Source organism: Peromyscus eremicus, chromosome 8a (assembly GCF_949786415.1).
Source record: "Peromyscus eremicus chromosome 8a, PerEre_H2_v1, whole genome shotgun sequence".
NCBI classification, from domain to species: Eukaryota; Metazoa; Chordata; class Mammalia; order Rodentia; family Cricetidae; genus Peromyscus; species Peromyscus eremicus.
In genome coordinates this window covers 64,048,924-64,074,762 of record NC_081423.1, presented here as the reverse complement: position 1 = coordinate 64,074,762, position 25,839 = coordinate 64,048,924, and the positions used below count along the sequence as shown (strand labels likewise).

Genomic DNA, 25,839 nt, shown 5'->3' with positions numbered 1-25,839 from the left:
TCTTCCTCGGCTTCAAACACAAACAGGAAAGGGGAAGACACATGGGGGTGAGGGGCTTGGATGCTTCAGGGACCAAGGACTGAACACAAACCAGCAAGGGGAGTTCAAGGATTCTCCAAAGAGGCGATCCCGGCTTCATTCTGATTGTTCGCAGCGCAGCTGCGAGTTGCCACACCTTGATTTTCAGAAGCCAGAAATCCTAATGCAGTGTGAAGCCTCTTGATTCTTAGAGGGCAACTCCATTTTCTTGGAAACATTAAATGAACTAAATCTAGCAGTAAGCCCTGCAGCTTTCTGTGTTCTGCTGAAGAGGTACACGGCAGCCCCCTTAACTGTGGTATTACACTGCCACTCTCCAGCCACTGTTTGCCATTGCAGCGGAGGCATCCAGGATGAGGCTCTCGGCTTTCCTCAGCACCCGGGGCTGGATGCCAGAGCTCCAGAGAACAACTAAATCTACAGGAAGTGGAAGGCTCGGCTGAGCCACGTGGAGGCAGAGACTGGAGCCTTGCAGATTAAATGGCCGACTGCTCCTGCAGGAAGCCCTCGGGGTTGGGAAGGCTTTTTTCCGGCTCAGAAGCCAGGGCTGCCTCTCGGAGGACTTCCAGATGCTCCTCAGCAGCAGACAGTGACTGGTCGATCCAGTCCAGGCCCCCGGTTAGGTGGCAGGCATTCCTGGTTACTAGCACCAAGTGACTGACGGATAAGAGCAGAGCGGTTGTCCTGGGTTAGAAAAGAAAAGAAAAGATCAGCCTCCGTAGAAAGTGGGGAACTTTGCATAAAAACCCAAATGGGTGCACACTCTAGATTAGTGTTCCCAAAACTGGAGACCCTCTTCTGGAAGGTGGGCGGTTATGTAACACAAGGGGTCCACGCTGAAATACATAGGGGACGGCTGGCTTAAACAAGGTTAACTGTCTTGGAGCCTTTGAGGAGCTTGACAAAACTCCAAGGGGAAAGTGAAGAGCTGCGTCTGGTAAACATATTTAAGACGGTGGAACAGGCTTTCAGCAACACGGCCATAAACAGCTCCCAGAAGGGTGTTTTATGAAACAGTTTGGATGTGGTCAATTCGATGAGCAGATCTCCAACTGCTGCCCACTTAAAGATGGGCTATATATATCCCTCTTCAGTGAACATCTCTTATTGACCACAAATCAATAAGCCCAGGGCTGGCTTACTCAATGATAAAGAAAATGTAATTGAAAATCAAATTGAAGAGGAAGGTTTTGTTTGTTGTTGTTATTTCTGTGGGTTTTTTTTTTTAATTGAAAAATTCACTATGAAATAATTTTTATATGGTGAGAGTGCCAGGTGTGTTCAGGGCTCCATTATCGGTTACCAGCCCATGGAGAAAGCTGAGCGGCGATGGGAATGGGGCAGAGTAACCAAAGCAGGCGCGTCATGACTTACTAGCCACCTGGCAACCGTCACACAACACGTCCATGGGAGTCTCACAAATCAAATGGAGACAACATGTAGGTATTCAATGGGTTTACATTCCGTAGGGCTGAGCGCACTCTGTGGGGTGGAGGAGGGTCCAGAGAAGAGGCTCCTGAGATGCCTGATGGGGAGTGAGTTCCACCTGTGGCTGACCTGTTACATGTTCTTGTTGCTGGGCTCGCCACAGCCCTGCTGGGCCGTGCTTCCAGCAAGGTGTGGCTGGTTTTGAGTCCAAAGATCAGAGGGAGGAATGGGGAGCGAAGGGCAGGGAGGCCAAGTTGGCATAACCAGTTAAGCATGCACATCCAAGCCCTGATATGATACACGGTTTGCTCCCTCCTCTCGGGGGCTCAGGAAGAAGTCTGGGCTCTATCACCTGCCAGGCTCAACTCACGGGTTGGCTCAGTGTTGAGTGGAAGGGGATGAACCCAGAGCCAGGGGTGGCCTTGGAAATCTGGAAAACCATCCTCTTTGAAGAAGCCAGGCAGCCAGCCTGGGCAGGCTTGATAATAGCGACCCTGAGGGGTGATAAAGAAGAGTGATCCCCCTCTCCCCTCTCACCGCGCATCCAGGAGCTTGGGGTCCAGCGGAGGGTACATTGACTTCACGACATCATCCACTCTGAGGGGAGGCAATAGGGACGACTGTCAGTATTTCACCTTCTTGTTCCCTTCTCTCTCTCCTTCCTGCCCATCCTCACACTAGACTTCTCTGTTGGTATGACACACCCACCCTTCAGGGGTCCTTTCTCTAGCTGCTTCTGCATGCCCAGACGGAGTCTAACAGAAAGACTTCGGGTTCTGCTTGGAAAATACTCTGCTCTCCGAGTTTGCTTTCATTCTGGTGGTTAAAATATGTGAGGTCATACATACGGAGTGATGCTCAGGATTACTGCTACATTTAAAAGGTAATTGGCAAGCATGAGCAGGCTGTATCCTTCTGCATATATAAATATGAACAATAAACCAAAGCTATACAGCGAGAGAGGGAAGGTCTAAAGGAATGTTCACCATTTAATGGTGGCTATATCTCCAAATTGGGAAGGATGGAATTAGGGAGCATTCCCCTTTTCAGATAAACGATTCCTGCAGTAGGTTAGTTTTTATAAGCATTTTTTACTTTTGTTTTTTTTTTTTAAAGATGCTAATACAGTGACATAGAACACTTTAAAAAAAAAAAGTCATAGCTTAATTTGGGTTCAAACTCCTCCATTGTGTGTCTTTTCCATGCTGCATAGTCTGTAACTAATATTTTAAGTTTCTACCTGCTCTGATTTGTGAGCTGCAAGATTTTGCTCCCATGGATTCCTTGGTAAAATAAAAATAATAATAATAAAAAAAAAAGAATGAAAGCTGTATTGCTTGATTTCTAAAAGCACTAAGAAAAATACAGCCCTTGTTCTCACTCAGGCCTGAGAAGCTGACAAGCTGGTGCAAAGGCATGGTGGTCCTCAGCATCCTTGAACTAATAAATCATCATCATCATGGCAGATGCAGAAAATAAGACAAGGACATGGGGACAAATATCAGCCAGAGGGAGGGAGAACCCATGAAGGCAGCTGACTGGCAAAAAAAAAAAAAAACAGGAAGGAGGTTGTCCCAGGTGCTCAGCAGGGAGCTCTACCTTCCTGGCCATGCCACACGCTCACCTTGGCACACTGTTAACCGTGCCCCCTCTCAGAAACCTCAGCACTCTAACACCCTGTTCATAACCTGTCCAGGCCCTGTGAATGGGTCTCAGAAGTGGTAACAAGCACAAGGAAGGATCCAGCGGATGTGAGCACCGCACAGCCTAAAAATGGTGGGAGCGCGGCCGCAATGCCTGGCACAAGCTGGCGGCTGGGTGGGGGTGTCTCACGCAGGGGCTGATGCCAACCGGGTATCGGCACCCATGAGGCATCTCCCAAGCCGGAAGCTATTCTGGTTTGCATCCTCCTCACCGTCTCACCTCACTGAACTACCTAGACAGAGTCCAAGCACACCAACTCTTGTTTTTCTCAGAGGATCTTACAGGCTGCTCCTCCTGAGCTTTACCAGACAGCTCACTCAGACAGAAATGGCCGGTTGTTTGTGATTTAATCCAGGCACCAGGAATGCACAGTGGAGGCCCGTTCAAGGCACAGGGGTCAGGTGACTGATAAGAACACTTTCCTGGAGTGGGTCATTTGACAGCAAATCCCCATACCAGTCACTAGGTGGCAGCACACATTTAGCACAGCCTTTTGCTCGGAGAAAAGGGCCTTATTTTTCTTTGCAAAATCCAGTCCAGCTGAGGGGGTGTAGTTGTTGACTGGGGCTCTGCTGGGTACCTCCCACAAGGGATTTTGCAGGCAGCCTGGAATTCGGGAGTTCTGAATGCTCTGTGGCTTCACCTCCCACCCAGTGCTAGGCTGAGGACCAAGCAGCAAATGAGAGCCGCCATGAAAGGAAGGTAACCCTCAAACCAGTTCCCAGTATAGCTAACAGGCTGGACCTAATGGCGTGGCTGGGAAGTCACAGGAGATAGTAGCATAGGAGCCGGCGGCGGCGGGAAACATGCCTGCTGACTGCCACAGTGTAGTAAGGGAAGGGAAGCCGACCAGGTGAGAACCAGAGTGGTCACTACGTAGCTGCAGACTGTCAGCACAGTTATCCTGGAGCTGTTAAAGGGCTTGTGCTGGTAATAGGGATGGCAGGTGACCACCTCAGCTTAGGAATGCCCATACTGAGCTGCTCTGTATACACTGGGCAGTCTGATAACCGAGACCTACTGTTTTAGAGCATTGCTTAGCCTTGCTGGGTATCTCAGCTCCCCCGCACCCCACTCCCCACCCCCCCACCCCTCCACCCCCCCCACCCCTCCACCCCCCACCACCACCACCACCACCACCACCACCCACCACCACCCCACCACCCCACCACCCCCCGTGGAGTATGGGACTTCACAACCACTGACCACTCACCTGGGGCTAATCCTCTTGGCCACCACAATGATGTCGCTGACACTTGCTGAAGTCTTCATCTTGGCCCCAGAACCCATTGTCATGGCAACAAGTTTTTCTGTCAGAGTGTGACAAATCTAATATAACAAGGAAGAAAGAGGTGATGAAGGGTGACCTGGCTCCCCACTCCACACAAAGGGTTCTACCACCCTGACAAAGACAAATCTGGCCCCACCTTGGGCACGGGCACTAATCTGGCTCCTACCCTAATGATGAGAGGAAATGGGGTGGAAAGAGACAAGAGCCAATAGCCCGGGTGATAGTTGGGGTGGACGGAGGCGGGAGCACTCAGATCAAGGGCAGAACTTCAGCTCAATGAGGACTAAGCTGGAATAATCCATCTAAGAAAAATCATGCGCTCTAATTTCACCATCCTGGTAGGGAGTGCTTTCTCTTACCTACCCTCACGGTTTAGACTTCCAAATGGATAATATCTCCAGTGGGGCACCCACAGAAATGGGGCTGAACAAAGGGCAACTGTTCTCTTTAGGAACGTTCTCCAACAATGATACCTCCTTTGTTGGCAGTTTTTGAGGGTTGTGTATTATTAATATGTTTGTCCAGGTGATAATGAAAGGGCCCCGGAAACCGCAGGGCAGAGGCAAAATGACAGCATGTGGGCTTCTTCCTCTTCCGCCAGCACCGCTGGCCACCTCCAAGGCTTACTGCCTCTTTCTGTATTCCCCCATGTGAAAACCAAGCATGCCTCTATCCCTGCAAAGAAGCCCCATTACCTGCTGCTACTAGAAAACAAAAGCAGGAAGAAGCCCAGGAGGCCACTGGGGAGGAAGGACTCACGCTCTCCTTCATGCTCCGGGGAGATGATAGAGCAAAGGCATTCTGGGGTCTCAAGATGAAGCTCAGAAGCCCTTTTTTTAAATCCAAGTTCCCTAGTCCCAGAAGTGGGATGGAGAACTTGGATGGAGATGGACAGGAGAAAGAAAAAAAAAAACAGGCCCAGGACACATCATGGCTGGGCAAAGGGAAATGTAATATGGTTTATTGCTCCGGTCAGTGTACCTAGCTATCTGTGTCCACAATGATATCTGTATGTGCAGCCATATTTATACATCCAAGGAGCTTCCGGACTCTGAGGCAACAATTTCCTACAGAGGTAGCCAAGGAAGAGGCAGATAGAGGACTTTTTAATATCCTGTACTGAGTGACCCTAGAGAAAAGACCGAGTTGTCTCTTTTGAAATCTTGAATAATTAGTAGACAAAGACATAAGGTTACTGGCGTGCAGAAACCCATATTAGCATTTTGTTCAATATTTGCATGTTATTATTATTCTATTAGGAAGGATGATATCAGGCAAGAGTTGAGAAATGAATGCTGAAACTATGAAAATGGCTAAAGGGCAATTTGAATGTAATTTTCCAAAGGTTTCAGGCCTTCAAAGACCAAAGTCTGCCTCCGAGTGGAAGACCCTGTAGTTTGGGTTTTTGTTTTTTTAACTCTTGATTATCCCATTTATCTGACTGTTGTCACCAAAGAAGCCAGGGAAGACTTTCTAGTAACTGAAACCCAGATACAGAACGCATTCCACGGACTGAGCTCGGTATTAATAAACAAAGGATCCCAGGGAGGCCAGAGCCTCATTTGCTTCAGCGGCTCCACGGCCTCAGACACCCAGCTTTTCCATGGTTGGTAAAATCATTACTGGAGACCCTCAAGCTGTCCTTTCCACAGGCCACTGTGTTAAGAGGACCAGATAAGCGAAAGCCTAAAGAAGAGTTTTAGGACGCGAAAGTAAAACAGACCCAATAGGAAGAGATGGAAACGGACTGTAGAAAGACAGCCGGGGCTAACACGGGCTGCTTGCAAGGTCAATTCCATGCACACCTGGGGCGCTCCAACAACCACCCTTAGCCTCACAGGGAAATCAGAGTATTACCTTCAAGATGGCGATGCAGTGGGACATGAGGCCCCTGAGGAGACAAGAGGAAAGTGTCAGTGCTGCTCTAAGGAGCCCAACTCCTTCCAGCTACCCCACCCAGCACCAGGTGAGCACAGAAGGCACCACCTCAAGCACAGCCCTCCCCACCCCCGTGCTATGGTGTACACATCCACCCACTCCTCCGGCCAGCTCTGTCCCCACCTGCCAAGTTCAACATTTTATATCTCTGTGTATCCAACATGCCCTTTCCCCTAGATTCAGCCTGGTGAGTTCCTCTTTAGTAAACCCAAGTCAAAAGGCATCCATTCAGGGGAGGGGCTTATGAGGCCCCATCCTCCGTAAGGGCTCATAGGCAGTTAATGGTTGTTGGGTAAAGGAAAAGGAGAGAGATTCTCTTTAGTTAGTGGTATAGCCACTTTGGGATGGCCATGCTCCTACAAATAATTCCTGTAAGCAACCCTAGTTAAACTAAATGGGACACACACACACACGCACACGCACACGCACACGCACACGCACACGCACACGCACAAAGGAAGTGGTACACACTTCTCAAAGTGCAGTCCTCTGTGGGACACTGAAAACAAAGGCCGCCTGGAACTGACTCAAAATCCCTGGACAGGTCCAAGCATGACCCAACCACACTGGGGGACTTTATAATGATGGCTGCCACACATCTAGCTACCTGGGTGCTCAAGTCTACAAAGTAAGAGGCATGGGACAAGAACAAACACTGTCACGCCCTATGCTGGCATCCCTCACAAGGAGGATGGGGAAGAGCTCTGGAACACAGTGGCATGTTCCGGTAAAGGAACCCAAAAGCCCCTTTGTCCCCCTAAAGGGCTAGAAAGCCAAAGTTCCCTGAGGCCTTACGAGGCATCCTCAATCCAGTCTTCATTCTCCAGAATGGCCTCAATGTGGGGGTTGGTGATGACCACATCATCCAGCTCTAACTCAGAGGGCTCAGACTGTGTCTCCATCGCGCCAATGAGGTCCACAATGGGCCTAGAAGGAATGGTCACTGTTAGAGTTTCATGACAAGTGACTGTGGCTGACACTGTATTCATCACAGTCACTGCTATAGTTTAGAAGTCAAAAGCCCCCCCAAAAGGCCTGCGTGTTAAAAGCTTGGTCCCCAGGATGGCACTATTGGGAGGTGGGTCCTTCAAGAGTGAAGCCTAGTGGGAAGGCTTTAAGTCTTTGAAGCTGGACCCGAAAGGGAATTGTGAGACATTGGCTTTCTCCTTTTCCTCTTTTTCTGCATTCTGACTATGAGGTCAGCAGTCTGCCTCTCCGCAAACTCCAGGCCGGCAGCTCCATCCAATGTCTAAATGCAGTGAGTCTACCTGATCATGCATCAGAACCTCTAAATCCATGAACCGGAAGAACCTTTTCTCTTTTCACAGAGTTATCTTACACATTTTGGTATGGTGACAAAGGCAAGACAATTTAGAGAGGCCGCTTGTCCTGGATAGAGACCTAACATTAATGTGCCCACAGCTAAACAGTGGGTCAAGAAGGCAGACCAAAATGCAAGTGAGACAGGATGAGCTGACGTGCTAGAGAAAGGGCAGGGCTACTACGATCACAGAGAAGTCCGAGACAGGACAAGTGATCTTCCTTTCTTTCCCTTCAAGCCTATGTTAGTATGGGAAGGCTGACATTGTGATCACCCGAGCCTATCTGTGTCCCTTAACTGGTATACAGAATCACTCTTGGGAACCACCCCTCCCCTCTGAATAAAACTACCTCCTCCTTCACAGCAGGGTTCTGTAAGAACTATAGCAACATTCCTTGCAAAGCAGTGCCTTCAGAACCATCTAAATGGGTATTCACAGGTTGATAACCACTCAGTGGAGATGCTGACCGAGTTAAGATCAAGAAACATCAGAAGCTTAAGGTTGGTTGCTAATGTCCTTTATGGATCTCTTCACTCAAAAATCCCTAAACTGACCTTGCTTACAAAATCAATTGCACAGGACCATGTATGATGAAGGAGACAGGCACCCCTATGCTGGGACTGCGTGATCTGGAACACCTGTTGCTTAGGTGTGTTCCTGAGTGTGGGCATCAGATTTCCGTCTCCAGAGTTTGGGCTGGAAAGGGATTTGGCTCATCCCCCTGCCAAATGAGGTGGCCAGCATCACAAAGATGGGGCTTTCATGTCAGGGTGAACACGTTCAGTGACTTCTCTGTGACTGAATGAACAGAAAAAGTGGTGTCTCAGAATGCTGGTGTGCTTAAGGAATGTTTTTTTGTTTTGTTTGATTTCGAGACAGGGTTTCTCTGTGTAGCCCTGGCTGTCCTGGAACTCACTCTGTAAACCAAGCTGACCTCAAACTCAGAGATCCGTCTGCCTCTGCCTCCCGAGTGCTGGGATTAAAGGTGTGTGCCACCCAAGGGAATCTTCCAGGAGCCTACGGGGAGGACCCCAGCTTAGACTCCTAGCAATAGCAGGTAAGTGCCTGGCCTAATTGTCATCAGAGAGGTGCCGCCCAGCAACTGATGGAGGCAGATGCAGAGACCCATGGCCAAACATTAGGCAGAGTTCAGGAATCCTGCGGAGGAGGAGAAAGGAGTGTAGGAGCCAGAAGGGTCAAGGATACCATGGGAAGGCTCACATAATTGACTAACCTGGGCTCATAGGGGCTTCCAGAGACTGAATAGACAACCAGGGAGCCTGCATGGGACTGACCTAGGCACTCTGCATATGTTACAGTTATGTAGCTTGGTCCCCTTGTGGGACTCCTAACAGGGGAAACAGGGTCTGTCTCTGACTCTTTTACTGGCTTTTGGAACCCTACTTCTCTTGCTGGGTCTCCTTGCCCAGCCTTAATACATGGGGAGATGCTTAGTCTTACTGCAACTTGATATGCCACGTTTTATTGTTACTCATGGGAGACCTGCCCTTTCCTGGATGGGGACGGAAGAGGAAGGGATTGGGAATGGGAGTGGGGTGGGGGGGACTAGGAGGGGAGGCTCTGGCAAGGATGTAAAATAGATAGATGAATAAAAAAATTTTTTAAAAGGTGTGTGCCACCACTGCCCGGCTTAAGGAATGTTCTTGAGCTCTGAAGTCTTTGTAGGAAGTGTGACCTGCAGGAACCATTTAAGAGAGAATAGGTTGAGCTGAAGTGGCTCAGCACCAAATTGCTTCTGGCCCTCTGGCTTTCTGTTGTCAGTGCTCAGCTCTCCTCCCTCCCATCACAGTCTACTCACTTGGAATCATAGCACTGTAGCAGGTCTCGAGGCCGGCAGTAGCGCTGCCTACAAACCACCACCAAAGCGGCAAACGAGGCCAGGAAGATGGTGGCCAGCACACCTATGGCGACGATCACCACAGTCTCCATGCTTCCAGGGGCTCCCACACACAGTCCACTCACATCCTCTGAGCAGGTGGACGCTGGAGAGAGCAGAACATCAAGCAGATGTGGTCAAGACAAGGCAAAGAAGGGAAGGGCAGCTGGGTCTTGCCTGCTAGAAATGGCGAAGGAGGATGGAAAGGGTAGCCAGGCCCCCTCAAGTCACCTGCAAACCCAAGAGACTGAAGCAAGGTGCAGCTTATGCCATGCCCGAATTTCCCTTCTCCTTTATGATAAGAGATTATTTTCCAGTTAGACCGAGATAACTTTTGAAGCTTGAGACACATTTGTACCGGCATGGATGATTTCACGTCACAGAACCCGTGAGTGGAGGACTACCACGATGGAAGCAGAAGGTGGGGTTGTACTTAGTGCGGAGCCGCTCCAGATCAGACGTGTGTGTGTTAACTTGTCTCTCAACAGCTGTATGAGGCAGGTGCTGGCACCTCTACTTTATGATGAAGAAACTGAGGTTCCAGGAGGTGAAGGAATTTGTCCGAGTCTACATAGCTGACCAGCAGACAGTCACCTGCCTACACTGAAATCAACAGTCACCTTCCTTTTCCTTTCTAAGGAAGAATGAAAACTCTGCAGTGGGTTCTGACTGCCCCTTTCAGTGCTGGACACTTAGAGGCAGAGTGGAGTATTCCTTGCCTATCACCATCTGGGAGGTTCTTTCACACCAACAGTCAGGCACGGCTTAACAACATGCTTCTGTTCTGAGAAATGTATTGCCAGGTGTTGTGGTCATTGTCAAATGCCCAGATCGAACTTACACAAACTAAGACCAGTTATGGTGTCATTACATGATGCAATTCTATAGGACCACCATCCTACATGTGAGCCATTACTTACTGAAATGTGATGTGGCCTATCAGTGTATGTTAAACTCAAGCCAGGGCACCTTGGGGAAATGCCCATCTGCATCCCTTTGAGCAGTCTCCTCCCCTCCCTGGGTTTAGTCTATTCACCTACAAAAAAGATTGCTCTGCCTTAGCCGTCTCTATGACCCCAGGATGGTCCATCACTTCCATGTGCCACGTCTCCAGGGACTCAAACTCTCTTGATGGTCACCTGGGGAGCATATATTGATCATCTACATGCAACACTGAATTTTGAAGACTAAAGATGAGAAGAAACAGACCCCCCCTTCCCCATGTTAATGAACTGGTAGGAAAGAAGGATTCTGCTCTATGCTAATGGGCTATGTGCAGACTTGGATAGTTAAGATACTATATTTGCATGATACTTTCTAGAAAAGCCTCCTTCACAGACCTGGGGATGCTTGAGCTGGATTTTGAGGGGTGGGCAAGAGTGCCAGGTAGACAGGATGGGGGTTTTACTAGCTTAAATTGCCAAGGAAGTCCCCTCAGAGGTCTCCAAGGCTGCTCTCTCAGAAGGATTTTTTTTTCATCTTATACCTCTGTTGGAAAACCAGGGAGAGAGGTACAAGGGTCTAGACACACTCTATACTGTCCTTCCTTGTCTATCCATGTTAACCCTTTTCTTTCTTCCGCCCGTATTCATGTCTTCCTTTCTAGACTTTTCCCTCCAGTATCCCCTTCTCCAGGCTTCCCACATCCTCTCTCCCATGCTCCCATTCCTCCAAGCCTCCCCCTGCCTTCCTTCTCTCTCTTGCAGCAGTTTCGAGAGTTTCTCTGAGCGTCTGTGCTCTCTTGAACTTTCTCTCAGCCTTCCTTCATGATCCCTCTTGTGTGGGCGTTCCTTTGTGTGCATTTCTTCCTTTGTGTGCATTTCTTCCTTTGTGTGTTCTCTGTTATCTCGGTGCCCCTCTCTCTCTCTCTCTCTCTCTCTCTCTCTCTCTCTCTCTCTCTCTCTCTCTCTCTCCTTCTCTCCATCTCCCTCTCTTCCTCCTCCTCCATTTAATTCTAAACCCATCAGGACTCAACTCCATGACCCCCTCTCTCTTCCTTGGCCCTGCCAGCCACCACTAGGGAAGGCTGCCACCGCTCAGAGCGCGCGCTCAAGTTTGGTCCCCAACTTGTGCGCTGCCCCGCATCTGCTGCCGGGCGGAACAAAGCAGGGTCCGGGCAGCCCGCAGGGAGCACCCTCCCCACACCTCCCTGCTCGCGTGCTCACCCACCTCAACTGGGGCTCCGGAGCGCGACGGCTCCCCGCGGTCCCCCAAGGCCAAGTCCGAGTGCTGCCCGCAGCCGCCAGCAGCGGGGCATGCCGGGAGCGCGGGCGGGCCGACGACCCAGATCCACCCCCGGCGGGGCGGCCCAGCCAGCGCACCCAAATCCCCCGCTGCCAGGCGCCGCCGTCCCCGCCAGGCCCCTGGCCGCCCGGAGATTGGCGTCGGGGAGGCCGGGGCAGCTGGGAGACAGTCACTGGCGACCTGAGAACCCCTCCACGTGCACCCACGGAGACCAGGGCGGGAGGGTAGCGCAAGGGCCATGCGCCCACACCCACTGTGCTCCAGCTGGCCATCCAGGGATCGGGGTAGGAGTTCCCATAGTTCCTACAGTGCTGGGTCGCTGCCCCAGCATGCTGTCTGCAGATTGATTGTAGCGCCTCACTAGCCGTGGTGGGCAATTCGACCTCCCTTCTCTGTGCCTTGGTGCCCTCCTCTGTAAAGATGCTGGGAATTGGTGTCAGGGTCAATGACACACAGCATGCATTTTCTAGGGGAGAATCTGGCTCAGGGCTAACAGTGAATCAGCAGCCTGACATAAGACTCTTGCTAATCACTGTTCTAGCCAGGATAATGGCAGACAGTCGCGGCCATGATCCCATCCTACATATCCCACTGCAAAGAGGCCACACTTCATCAGTCAGGACACAGTCCAGGCCGCTAACAGTCACCAGCAGGCTGCCCTTTAGGCCTAAGGATGACAGCTGATGGCAGCAATTTAGGATCTCAGAGGTCCCCACAGGCCTAGGAAGCAGACTGGGGGCTATTTGGGTAGGGATCCCAAAGTCTAGAGCAACATTCCTCAACCTATGGATAGCAACCCCTTTCGGGTAGACCTTTCACAGAGGTCGGAAAACACAAATATTTACATTACGATTCATAACAATAGCAAAATTACAGTTATGAAGTAGCCATGAAAATAATTTTATGTTGGGTGTCACCACAACATGAGGAACTGTTTTAAGGGTGGCAGCATCAGGAAGGTCGAGAATCACTGCTCTAGAGTATCAAGACCATGTTTTACAAGGGGAAATGAATGGGCTCCAAATGGTCACATTCCTGGTCTGTCCTGAGGAAAAGGCAGAGCCTGAGTGGACCAAGTGAAGCATGGGTGGAGTGTCCAGGTCTAAGATAAGCCCACTTACAAGGACCTACGATGCCAAAGAACAAGGATACAGATTAGGTCTCCATCGATAGGATGCAGTATCTGTAAACCAGAGCCCACAGGCTCATCAAGATCCCGGTGTGGTTGTTTAGTTTTGGTTTGCTTGGTGTTTTTGTTTATTTTGGTGTGCTTGTGCTCCTGTTCTGCTTTGTTTTGCCCTGCTAGAGATTGAATATAGGACTTCTTACATGTGATAAGAGGGTTCCATCCACTGGAAGGGGTGCCACTGGTCCTGAGTTGTATGAGAAAGCAGACTGAGCAATCCATGAGGAGTCAGCCAGTAAGCAACACTCCTCTGAGGTCTCTGCTTCAATTCCTGCCGCCGGGTTCCTGCTCTGAGTTCCTTCCCTGACTTCCTTTCAGGAAGGACTGCAGCCTGTAAGGTAAACTTTGTTCCTCAAGCGGCTTTTGGCCATGGCATTCACAGCAATAGAAACCTAACTAGTACAAGAAGACACTACATGTCAACACCCAGCTTTCACAGGCACAGCCTAATGGTAGAGTGAACCCGACGTGCACAAGGCCCTGAGTTTGATCCGTAACACTGGGAAGAGGAGGGGCAAGAGCTTTGCTTCCAATTCAGGGTGTCTTCTCTGGAAGAGAAGGCTGGGGAGTGGTTTTAGCACCCTCTGAAGTGCTTTCATAAAGACCTTTGGAGCACTGTGACTGTGTGGGGAAAGTTCACGGCCCAGCCTCAAGTATCAGACGGGAACACTGGGCCAGCGTCTTCATTTCCTAGAGATTCTCCGAGATGAACTGTTTCTGTTTGTCTTGGTTAGATGATGCAGTTAAACTATATGATTCTTGTGGCCAGCTCTGAAATCTTATGGCCACACAAGAGATGTAGTAGTCTTGAAGCATTTGTTAATAAATAAGCATTATATATATATACACAAACATATAAGCAGCCGCCCAGAGCTGATGATATGAACCCACTCCAACAAACCACATGCTACCCATCCATCAGGCAGACAAGGGGGTTCTAGATAGTACATACCTTTCCCAGCCCACTGTCTCCCATTGTTCTAGAACTTGTGCCATTCCAGCACCCCTGAAGTGTCTCTAGAGCCATCAGAGAAGACTGTGTCTGGCATTCAGTATCCTCCCTTGCAAGTAACAGGACCTAGTACAGTGTCCCTCATGGAAATGGGACCTATGGAAAGGACATCAGTGCCCATAGAATCATCAGGAAAGTATAAAGAGTCACATTAGGAAGTGGGCAGGTTCCAGGGACTGTACACCATAGACCTGCAAGGATTCTGACCATCCCCTCCAACTTTGTCCCTTGACCTCAAGTGCTGGCTAGGGCCTAGGAAGCAGAAAGAGAATGAATAGGACGGGAAGGGACAGAGAAAGAAGAAAGAACAAGGGATACAATACTCCTCAAGGACATGCCCCCAGTGACCTAATTTTTTAACTAGGCTCCACATCCTAAAGCTTTCATATCCTTATGATCCAATACACTCCCAAAAGCCTCACCTCTGAACACTGCTGTACTGGGGACCCACCCTGAGCTTTGGAGGGACATTTCTTATCTATTATGGTTGGTTTTAATGTCAACTTGCCACAAATTAGGATCATCTGAGTAGGGAGGTAGCTCCAACTGAAGAATTGTCCTGAGTGCTTTGATTGATATGGGAAGACTCATCCTGACTGTGGGTGGCACCTTCTGGTAGCAGCCTAGATTTTCCTTCTGGTAGCAGCCTAGATTTAAAAAAGCCGGGGAGCATACATCAGGGAGCTGGAGATACGCTAAGCAGTGAAAATCATTGGCTGCTCTTCCAGAGGACCTGGGTTCAATTCCCACCACCCATGTGGTGGCTCACAGACATCCACAACTCCAGTTACAGGGGATCTGATGCCGACTTCTGACCCCTTCTGGCACTAGGCATGCATATGGTGCACATATATATGTGCAGGCAAAGACAGGTGTATGTATAAAATGGAATAAATCTAAACAAATATATTTTTTAATTTTTAAAAAGGGTATATTAGAAGGAAGATCATCTTTCACTTGGCCTTCCCTCTTGCCTCAGAGTTGGTTTGTACTCTTCCTCCACCTCCTCCTGCTGCTGCTGGTGGTGATGATGATGATGATGATAATGATGATGATGATGGTGCTGGTGATGATGATGATGGTGGTGGTGCTGGTGATGATGATGATGATGGTGATGATGATGGTGATGATGATGATGATGATGATTCCTTCACTAATAGCAGAACTGTTTCCAAACTTTCCTTATGGACAAGGGATCAGCAGCTCTCAGCTCCCCAGGAAACTTCTGGACTTCCAGTGCCAGACTGGAACTACTGAAGCACCCCACCTTGTGGACCGAACAATTGCCAGTTGCCAAACCCAATAAGAGACAGCTATTGTGGGACTACTCTGAGTATTGAGGCATTCAGCCTCAAGGACCATGTAACTACAGGGTTCTCAGCTTCTTGGGTATGATTTGGCTCTTGTTACTATTTTAAAACTGACTTAATAAACTCTGATACATATTTGCATATATGTATTTTTTCATCTCCTTGGTTCTGTCCCTCTAGAGAACTCTCATTAAAACAACATCCAAAGCATACAGCGTTCATCACATAAAAAGTAAAATAATGGTAGTCTTTGGGGTAAGGGAAGGGATACCAGTGGTGTCAGGGACAGAGACACAATTCCACACTGCAGCCCTCACAACGTGAGGAGGAGCCTTAATCTTCTAGGAACCTCAATTCAAGTCAACGGGATTCTTGACTTCAGTACAGAAAAAAAAAAAAAAAAAAAAAAAAAAAAAAAAAAAAAAAAAAAAAAAAAAAAGGCAAGTCAGTATGAAGCAGAGCTGGAGTTTGTTAAACATAGAAAGGGCTGGGGAGATTGCTTAGTCAATAAAGTATCTGCTGTAAAAGGGTCTGAGTTTAGATTCCTAGCACCAGATAAAAGCTAGGGATGGTGGCTGTACATCATTTCTGGGGATGCAAAGACAGAAGGATCCCTAAAGCTCATTGTCCGGCCAGCCTAGTCAAATTGAGGAGCTCTGAGCTCAGGGAAAGACCTTGTCTTTTAAATAAGGTAAACAGGGGGTGGGAGAGATGGCTCAGTGGTTAAGAGTACTGGTAGCTCTCCCAAAGGACCAGGTGGTAGCTCATAACAATCTGTGTAACTCCAGTCTCAGGGGATCCAACACCCTTTTGTGTCCTCCTTAGGCATCAGGCACACATGTAGTGCACATACATTTATTCATGTAGGCAAAACAGCCACACCATAAAAATTTAAATTAAGAAAAAAATAAGGTGGACAGAAATAAAGGCAGATACACAACATTGACCTCTAGACTTCACACACATACACATATACACATGAACACATATAAACACCACGCACACATGAGAGAGAGACAGAGAAAAGAAAAAGAAAGGTAGATGTGTAGGTGTTTAGGGAAAACCAAAAGCACACTTGAGAGCATGAGTGTGGGCTTGTTTGCAAAGAAGACTTTGTCTTTTCTCAAAGACAAAGTCACACTTAAGTGTCCTGCCAGTAGTCACATATGCTATCTTGGTGTCTCTAGTTATGTCTCAAATGGTTGTAAGAAAAAAAAATTTTTAATTTACATTCACTGTGTGTGTGTGTGTGTGTGTGTGTGTGTGTGTGTGTGTGTGAGAGAGAGAGAGAGAGAGAGAGAGAGAGAGAGAGAGAGAGAGAGAGAGAAAGGGAGGGAGAGAGAGAGAGAGAGAGAGAGAGAGAGAGAGAGAGAGAGAGAGAGAACACACATGAGCTCTCACGTGAGTGTGTTGGCTGTGGGCACACATGTGCCATGGCATCTAGGTGGTGGTCAGGGAACAACCTGCAGGAGTCAGCCCTCTCTTCCAGGCATCGAACTCAGGTCATCAGGAACGGTGGCAAGTATCCTTACCCCTTCAGACACCTCACTACCCCAGCAATTTTTTTTCTATCCTCTTCGATAAATGTGATTATAAGATGGCTCCAGAGGTACCTTGGGTAGAATTACAATGTGATAAGATAAAATCAGGAGCCACTGAGGTTGCACAGGGGGTTAGGATATGTCCTTTCACTGTTAAAGGTCAGATTCCTAAAAAATTGCAGCTTTTCAGCTAAGAAAAGAGAAAGATCTTAAGCAAATGCTAATTATGTTGGAATTCTTGATTTTCAGCTAGCTAGAGGCTTCAGCCAGACTCTGGAGGGATGCCTTTCCCTGCCATGCCCCATAGTTTTCTGTCTTTCTATCTTGCCTTAGGAAGACTTATTGTGGAATGGGTCCAGGGGTTCGGTTTAAGAAAATGAAAAAGAAAAAAAAAAGTGTTGGGGATGGATTGTGGTGGTGTTTATACAAAATGCAAATGCCCAGAGAAACCCTGTCTCAAAAACAAACAAACAAACAAAAAAACCCCAAAAATCCAAAACCAATAAACAAAAGACAAAATGCAAATACCTTAAGGGTAGTGAGCTGTACATTTAAAAGTGTTTTAGATGGTAGACTTTTGTATATTTTTTTCAAAATGAAATAAGTGCTCATCATAGGATAGCATAGAAAAACGGGTTCTGTTTACCCAATGTCAGGCCTTGGAATTCCCTCTGTCTGGAACACTCCCTCCATTATCCCAGTGACTTCCTCCCTCCCTCTGCTGAGGTGTTGGCTCACGCCTCCACTGAGAAGTCCACCTGGGGCACCTCCCATCATGCCTGTTCCCCAGCCTGGACATGTGTTTTTAATGGAGCAAATCACTACTTATGTTACTGTTCACAATCTTTTTGGGATCTAATGTCAGCCAGGGCTCGGACTTTCTTGTTTCCTGCTGACCCCTGGTATCTAGAGTACTGCCTGACACTGAGTTGGTGCCCAAATAAGAACCTGTGCAAAGAATGAATGGAAAGCTGAGCCACTGTCACGGTCAGAGTCCAGTGGGAGAACGAACTTAAGACCCACACTCAGTCTGGAAGGCCTGCTGGACTACGTGGCAGCCCCTGGAGGAGGTGGGGGATGGGGAGCAGGAGGGATAAGTACCCAGGAAACTCTTGGACACACTGAGACACCAGCACCGAAGAGAGCAAGAAGGCCAGCCTTAAGGGGCACAACTTAACAATCCCTGGCTTAACTAACAAATGACTCTTAGTCCATTTGTTTTCTGTGTCTGCGCCCTTTTATTATGGACTGGCCAATGGCTTTCTTAAGGAGAGCCACACCAGTCAGGGAGGGGCTTGTGTACACACACAGATCAGGCCTTCCCTGAGACCTTGCAGGAGCAAAGCCAGCAAGCATAACCTCTCAAGCAAACAACTGCTAGAGCTGGCCAGAGTGCCGTGGGTAGGACCAGGAAGCAAGGGAGACCGGAAAAGCTGGTAGGAAGCCTGAGAGCTAGCAGGGCAAGTGAGCCAGGGTCCCCATTGGGCTTCAGGTCAAGTGTGCATTTCCTCTCAGTTAACGTGGCTGTTCCAAAGGGCAGACAGACCCTCTTCGGGGGTGTCCCCTGAAGTCATTAGGTCATACGTACTTCAGCAATTGGGAGGGTGGAAAGACAGACTCTTGGCAAAGATTCTTAAAACTTTCAAAAGACACTCTACAGACAGATTGCACAGCCTTCCTCTGCCTGTTCTAGATTTGTGCCACATCTCACTTCAGAGCAAATGGAAACTTCTTTTGCTTTAAATATTTAAGGAGTGACAGCTAGATGTGTATAAGGGGAATTAACATCCCATATTTTATTTAATGCACATGAAGTTGGTTTAAGGATGGATTGAACACTTTAAGTCATTTGCATTTCTGGTTCTGTTTGACCCACCAACGTCACAGTAATTGTAACTGCTGCCACTCTGGGGTGTGGTTTGTAGGTCTGTGTGTGTTTAGAGTCTCTACCTCAAGGGGCCTTAAACTCCCCATATACCCCCAAAAAGACCTCCAATTTCTGACCTTACTATCTCCACCTCCCAGTACTGAGATTACAGGTAGGAGTCACCACACCAGTTTATGCGGAGCTGGGGATCAAAGCCAGGGCTTCTCACAGGTCATACTCTACCAACTGAGCCAGCCCTGGGGTTGTATATGTATTTCAAGCTAAGTCCTGGATAACATCATAATTCAAGTCCCAGTGTACTAGCTGTAAAATAACTTCTCAAGTCCTAGTTCCTATGTCAACTCAGGGAGAATAATGGTCTATTTTAAGGGGTGATTAATAATAATAATAATCATGGAATTTCTACAAAGTCCCTATCACAGCACCTGCCTGGTTCATTATTAATTTCCCTAACCCATCATTTTGCATGACCCAAATCAGTGAATTTTCAGGATAGCATTTACCGAGTGCCTACTCTGTTCCAGGTGCTCCATACATGGAACCTCAATTGTTCTGGGAGGGAGGGATTAAGCCCTTGGGGACACTGAGTGTCTAAGAGGGCCAGGGGCATGCTGCAGGATCCACAGCTAGTAACTGGAAGAGCTGGGGTGTGAAGCCAATTCTGTCTGTCTCAAGACTGGGGTGTTTCTTCTGTACCCACCTCTCTGTGTGTTCTCCCAGCCTTAGGAGGACACCAGCGGTCGGTCACTTTACCTCTACAGTCACACTGCTATGAAGTTTCTCTTTCTCCTTCAATCTTATGACATGTGTGTGGTGTAAATACCTGATAATAAAGCCTTAAGTATTTATACCAGAACAGCAGAGTTGGGGCCAAAAAGGTGTTGCAAAGGGAGCTCCCCTATGTTGATCCTCTGTATTTTTCCCTTGGGTCGAAGGGGCTCAAACAGGGGCTGGAGAGACAGCTCAGTGGCTAGAAAATTTGTTTTTGCAGAGGACCTGGGTTCAATTTCCAGCACCCACATGTTGATTGATGATCCTCCATAACTCCAGTCCCAGGATGCACATAATACACAGACAAACTAGAAAAACACTCACACACATAAAATAAAATAAATCTGCCGGGCGGCGGTGATGCACTCCTTTAATCCCAGCACTTGGGAGGCAGAGCCAGGTGGATCTCTGTGAGTTCAAGGCCAGTCTGGTCTACAGAGCTAGAACTAGGACAGGCACCCAAACTACACAGAGAAACCCTGTCTCAAAAAACAAAATTAACTAAATAAATAAATAAATCTAAGCAAAAAATTAAAAATAAAAAAGAGCCTATACTGCTCTTGCAGAGAATCCAGTTTAGCTCCCATCACCCACATCAGGCAACCAGCTCCAGCTCCAGGCACTTACACTCGAGTGTGTGTGTGTGTGTGTGTGTGTGTGTGTGTGTGTGTGTGTGTAAATGCATGTACACACACACACTTAAAAATAATAAAATACATGTTTTTAAAAGATGTCTTTTATTTTATGTGTTTTGCCTGCCTGTATGTAAGGGTACCACAGTCCTGCCTGGTGCCCACAGAGGTCGGAAGAGGGCAGATGGTTGTGAAACCACCACATGTGGACTCGAACCCTCTGCAACAGCAACAAGTGCTCTTAACTATTGAGCCGTCTCTCCAGCCTCAAATTTTTTTATTCTTATTTTCTAAAGAATAGCCTCCAACTAAGGGATAGCCAGCTTCTTAGCCCACAAGTCCAACCCACGACTTGTGATAGGTAACAGCTGGGTAACAGACTTGCAGAGGAACCATGATTCTCTAGACAAAACCAGATCTTAGTACTTAGGACAAAGAGCCTGGGACAACAGTATGATGTCTGAGAACCCACAGGGAAGGCCGCTCTTCGGAGGTGATGGAGAAGGGGACAACCCTCACTCAGCCCTTGAGCCAGTCAGGAGGGAAATTCCCCCAGGATTGCTGTGAAACAGAAGAGTCTAGGCACTGCCCAGCATTTGTTTGAATCTGGACAGGGCTTTAGAATGCCACAGGATCCAGGAAGCAAGCCTGTCCCTGGCCAGCAGGAACCCAGCAGAGAAGTAAAGTCTGGGCTCTGGAGCTAATAGCCCCAGATTACTTAGAGTGCCTTTGCACTCTGCTCCAAGCTATTGCACCACACAGCAGCTTCGCCATCCCTGAGAATAATAGGGCACAGACACAAGATCCTGCAGGAGTTAACTGGAGAGAGAGCTTGAGGCCTTTCAGAGTAGAACAGACAGCCTCCTGGAGATCCGCTCCCAGCCCACATCCACCAAGGTGCACTTTGAGGAGCCGTCACCGGGTGTCACCACTGCTTCTCAGGTATGTGCCCTTCCTCAGCTGTTAGCTAACGCCAGAGCATGCTACAGAGAGAAAAGTCCTCCATGGAGGCCCAGATGAGAGAGAGGCTTGATGGCTCCTGTACTTCCCACGAGCTTTGTGACATTCCTACTCCCTTCATACCCTGGCTCTTCTGGAAGGCATTTGTCAAATGGTCCAACAGAGAGTTAATCCTCTGCTGTTACTTGGCAGAGCCCCAACTGGCACCCCAACGTGCAGTAAGAGAAAGTCACACAGATCTGGTTTCAATTTCAGTGTATGATCACAAATCTCAGCCAGGTACTCACGACTGGACAGCCATCTGTCCTTGTACGTCCAGGTCTCACTGTCTAACATTTCAATTTAACTTGGTAGTGGTAGTGGTGGTGATGGCCGTGGCCGTGGCCGTGGCCGTGGCCATGGCCGTGGCGTTGGTGGTGGTGGTGGTAACATCAGTGTTACGGCATGTGTGTGGAGGTCAAAGGACAACTTTCAAAAAGTGGTTCTCTCCTTCCACCACACTTGAGAATTACCAACCACAAAAAGACTCTAGTATTTCTTTTTAAAACTTCAAGCCATGAAAACGGATGGAACTAGAAAAAAATCATCCTGAGTGAGGTAACCCAGACCCAGAAAGACAAACACGGTTATGTACTCACTTATAAGTAGATATTAGATGTAAACCAAAGGATAACCAGGCTACAATCCACAACCCCAGAGAAGCTAGGTAACAAGGAGGACACTAAGAGGGACACGCATGGATCACTCTGGGAGGGGGAAATAGATAAGATCTCCTGGGTAAATTGGGAGGGGGAAGAGAGGAGGGGTGGGGGATGAGAACATGGACCTGGATGGTCAAATATGGGGAGAAATGGAGAGGGAGAGCAATGAAAGAGATATCTTGAAAAAGGGAGTCATTATGGGGTTAAGGAGAAACCTGGTGCTAGGGAAATTCCCAGGAATCCACAAGGACAAATACAGATAAGACTCCAAGCAATAGTGGAGAGGTCCCTGAACTGGCCTTCCCTTGTAATCAGATTGGTGACTACCCTAATTGTCATCATAGAGCCTCATCCAGTGACTAATGGAAGCAGATGCAGAGATCCACAGCTAAGCACTAGGCAGAGCTCCAGGAGTCCAGTCAAAGAGAGGGAGGAGGGATTGTATGAACAGGGGCGTCAAGATCATGATGGGGAAACCCACAGAGACAGCTGATCTGAGCTAGTGGGAGCTCACGGACTCTGGACAGCTAGGGAGCCTTCATGGGACCAAACTAGGCCCTCTGAATGTGGGTGGCAGTTGTGTGACTTGGTCTGTTTGTGGGGCTCCTGGTAGTAGGACCAGGATTTACCACTGGTGCATGAACTGGCTTTTTGGAGCCCATTCCCTATGGTGGGACACCTTGTTCAGCCTTGATGCAGGGGTGAGGGGCTTGGTCCTGCCTCAATTTGATGTGCCAGACTTTGTTGACTTGCCATAGGAGGCCTTACCCTCTCTGAGGAGTGGATGGGGGGCGGGTAGGAGGGAGGTGGGAGGGAAGGACAAGAGGGAGGAGGAACTGTGGTTGGTATGTAAAATGAAAAGAAAATTAAAATAAAAAAAAATAAAGACCTCCAATGTAAAAAAAAAAAAAAATCAAACCCTGCTTTGTGTCGCACACCTGTAACCCCAGTACTTGAGAGGTAAAGACAGGGGGACCAGGAGTCATCCTTTACTGCCTACCAAGTTTGAGGCCAGCCTGGGATGTATGAGATCCCCTAAAACAACATTTTTACTTATTTATTATTGTTATTTTTTATGCCCAGTGGTTCTCCAGTTACCTGCCTGTCCTTTTCAGTACTGAGTGCCTGTCTCCTTTCATCTTAATTTTTTTAAAACATTTACTTAACTATTGAGTGTGTGTGTGTGTGTGTGTGTGTGTGTGTGTGTGTGTGGTTTCTGAGTGTGCCCGCACTCATATGCAAGGGTGTGTGTATGCAAAGACGTATGTGAAGATGAGAGAACAACTCGGGAGAGTTCTTGGAGCACACCAAATGGGATTTTTTTTTTAATGCCCTCCTATTCTCAGCTTTTTCCACCTTTGCTTAAGTTTGAATCTAAAATGTTCCCCATAGGCTCATGGTTTGAATGCTTGTTCCTCAGCTGGTGATGGTGTTGGGAGGTTGGGACCTGGCTGACAGAAGTGGGTACCTAGGGGCAGGAAGTCTATCTGGTCCCTGGGTCTGGGCATGCTCTCCGCTTCCTGCCTCCCACAGGTTCAAACTCCACTATGCCTTCCGCACAATGATGGGCCATACTGTCTGGAACTATGGGCACAAATAAACCATTCCTCTTTTATTTCTGGCAGGTATTTTGGTTGCAACAATGAAAAGACTTCTTTTGTCGGCTCCTCCACTCTGACTCTAAATATTTATAACTTTTTGTTCCAATTCTGGCTTGTTTCTGCCTTTCCGCATTACCCCATTTTCCTAGACAACGCCATTCACTTGGCTGACCTCTGTCTAAGCAGATATTTCTCAGCTGTGTATCTTTGGCCCACGCCTATCTAGCTGACGTCCCTACCTGTATCTTTCACGGGTATTTAAAAATTAATGCGTCCAGAATGGAATGTTCCATCCTTCCCTCTCCTGGAAAGTTTGTTCTTCATTTAGCCTGTTCCATCTCTATAGCAGAGACCACGCTAGCCACACTGCTCACACTCCACACCTAGGAACTCTACTTTCACTCCTCCCGCACACCCCGAGAGCAAGTCTAATTGCTTTTATCTCCAGCATTTATTTCCCTTTCTCACTGCCCTCTGGCCCCACTGTGATTCCACTCAGGTCCAGGCCAGCACCACCACTCTTCCAGAGAGATGGGAAGCGTTTCAAACTCCTCTTCCCTTCCCCGAACTTGCTTCATCGACGCTCAACACCCCAGCAACAAATGGTCTGAGAAACTAAGTCTGTGATGGTCACATTCTGTCTCTTAGTCTGAGTATTCATGCACAAAACTCTAAGGAGTGTTGAATATTTATACACTTTACCACAGGTTATAATTCAACTAAAATACAAAACAAAACCAGAAGGCCAAAGACGTCGATCCCTGGGTAAAATTCCTCAGCAGCTCCTTTCCATATTCAGGCGAAATGAAGACTCTGCCCTGGGTCTTTTTCTCCAGCCTGCCTCCCACTGCACATCCTACTTGCTAGCTAGAGCGACTGCTCTGGACTCCCTTAGTGACTTCAAGAGACCCAAAGCCATCCTGCCTGCCTGGAAGCCTTTGCTCAGGGAGTTCCCTCCATCCTTTTCACCTCTCACCTAGCTAGGCTTTCGAAGAATTCCATGTGATCCCATTTATTCTTTGTGTACCATACTCAATGCATTAGCATGCTATTATAATTGCTTTGCTTTTTCCACAGTCGGGACCGGCTTTTCCATTGTATACATCGCCCACACCTAATGTATACGTTGCTGTATTATGTAAGTGTGACCTAGACAACCAATACCACGAGCCTGTGAGCAAAACACATTTTCCCTTTCTAAAATCCCTCTGTGTCATGGTAGAGATATGTAAATATCTACCCTTCCCCTCCCCCAGGAGTCTAAATGGTGTCCCTCTAGGCACTCCTAAGAGCTCCATCAATTTATCTACTGAAGTGCAGTAAACGCGAAGAGTGTGTGACCAAAGACACAGGTTGGGGGAGGGGTTCTGGGAGACTAGGCCACAAACAGAGAACAGCCCTCCACGCTATGCCACACCAAGCCACACTGCAAGCCTGGCCACGCTGTTTCCTTTCCAGCGATCCCACGCCTGGATTCAACCCACGGAAGCTCTTCTTCCCACACCCCACCAGTTATCTCCACTGGGGCCAGGGCACTAGTTCCCACCCCCAAGTCTAGAGAGAGGTGGTGGGACTCCATGTTATCAGCTGAACTGTATCCTCCAAAAACACAGTGGGCCATCTCAAAGCAGGAGAGAAACAAGGAAGTTAAAAAGCCACAAATGAGCACAACACACACACACACACACACACACACACACACACACACACACAATATGCATGGGTGTGTCTAAATGGTTTCACAATACAAGTTAAAGGTTAGGCACAGGTACCTGAGGCCAGGTGAGCAGCAGTAAATTCCCAATACTGCAGGTGTTTTTTCAGACACTTGTCCTCCAGCCCAGCCCTCTGACATAGCCAAGGTTTTTTTTTGTCGTTGTCGTTGTTTAGTTTTTGACAAACGTAGTCATTTTAACTCCAGGGCCATGCAGGGTGACCTCGTTTAATCAAAAGCTCTTCTGAGAGGCTCCAATTGATTGCTGCAAGGACATCTCTGTGGATGACAGCTCTTCTGAAGTTGTTCAAAGATGATCTAATGCCTTCGGGCTCCCCTGGTCCAGGTGCCAATCATCCAGACAGCCCCGCACATCCAAGATCCAGGAGCACCCACTGAAGCTGGGTGGCTTCGGGAGAGAAACGGCACAGGGATGTCACAGACATTTCCACAGTGCACAACTCAGGGTGTACCTCAACTCCCAGCACTCAGGGCTACTGCGGATTCCAGCACACACAGAACAGCTCAAACCATCCAGAAGGACAACGGGGGCATGATAAAGAAATTAGACAGTTGCACTTATCAGCCTCTTGCGAAAAGGAAGAGGAAGAGAGAAAAGAGAGGGTGCAGCTGGTGAGAAAGATAGCCCTTGTAGGAAGA

The 25,839-nt window shown here is 48.2% G+C and overlaps 1 protein-coding gene across 2 annotated transcripts; it reads right to left on the bottom strand.

Annotated features, from left to right (window-relative positions):
* Positions 1 to 25,839, bottom strand: Tmem98 (transmembrane protein 98). 2 transcript variants are annotated; one of them, XM_059269570.1, is made up of 7 exons: positions 25,238 to 25,839; positions 9,542 to 9,725; positions 7,196 to 7,327; positions 6,320 to 6,353; positions 4,385 to 4,500; positions 2,005 to 2,064; positions 1 to 723 (listed from the first exon to the last, which is right to left on the bottom strand). In XM_059269570.1, exons 2-7 carry the CDS (start codon positions 9,670 to 9,672, stop codon positions 516 to 518), a joined length of 681 nt encoding a protein of 226 aa, XP_059125553.1. In that variant the 5' UTR covers positions 9,673 to 9,725; positions 25,238 to 25,839; the 3' UTR covers positions 1 to 515. The 2 variants fall into 2 exon arrangements, with proteins under 2 accessions (XP_059125553.1, XP_059125552.1); XM_059269569.1 differs by lacking the exon at positions 25,238 to 25,839 and adding an exon at positions 11,789 to 11,902.

Excerpts from the sequence above, each read along its gene's own strand:
- Tmem98 (XM_059269570.1), bottom strand. The coding sequence starts at position 9,672 with ATGGAGACTGTGGTGATCGTCGCCATAGGTGTGCTGGCCACCATCTTC. Across the intron at positions 6,354-7,195 it reads GACTGGATTGAGGATGCCTC|GGGCCTCATGTCCCACTGCA; the intron begins GTAAGGCCTCAG and ends TTGTCTCCTCAG. Across the intron at positions 724-2,004 it reads CCCAAGCTCCTGGATGCGCG|GACAACCGCTCTGCTCTTAT; the intron begins GTGAGAGGGGAG and ends TTTCTAACCCAG.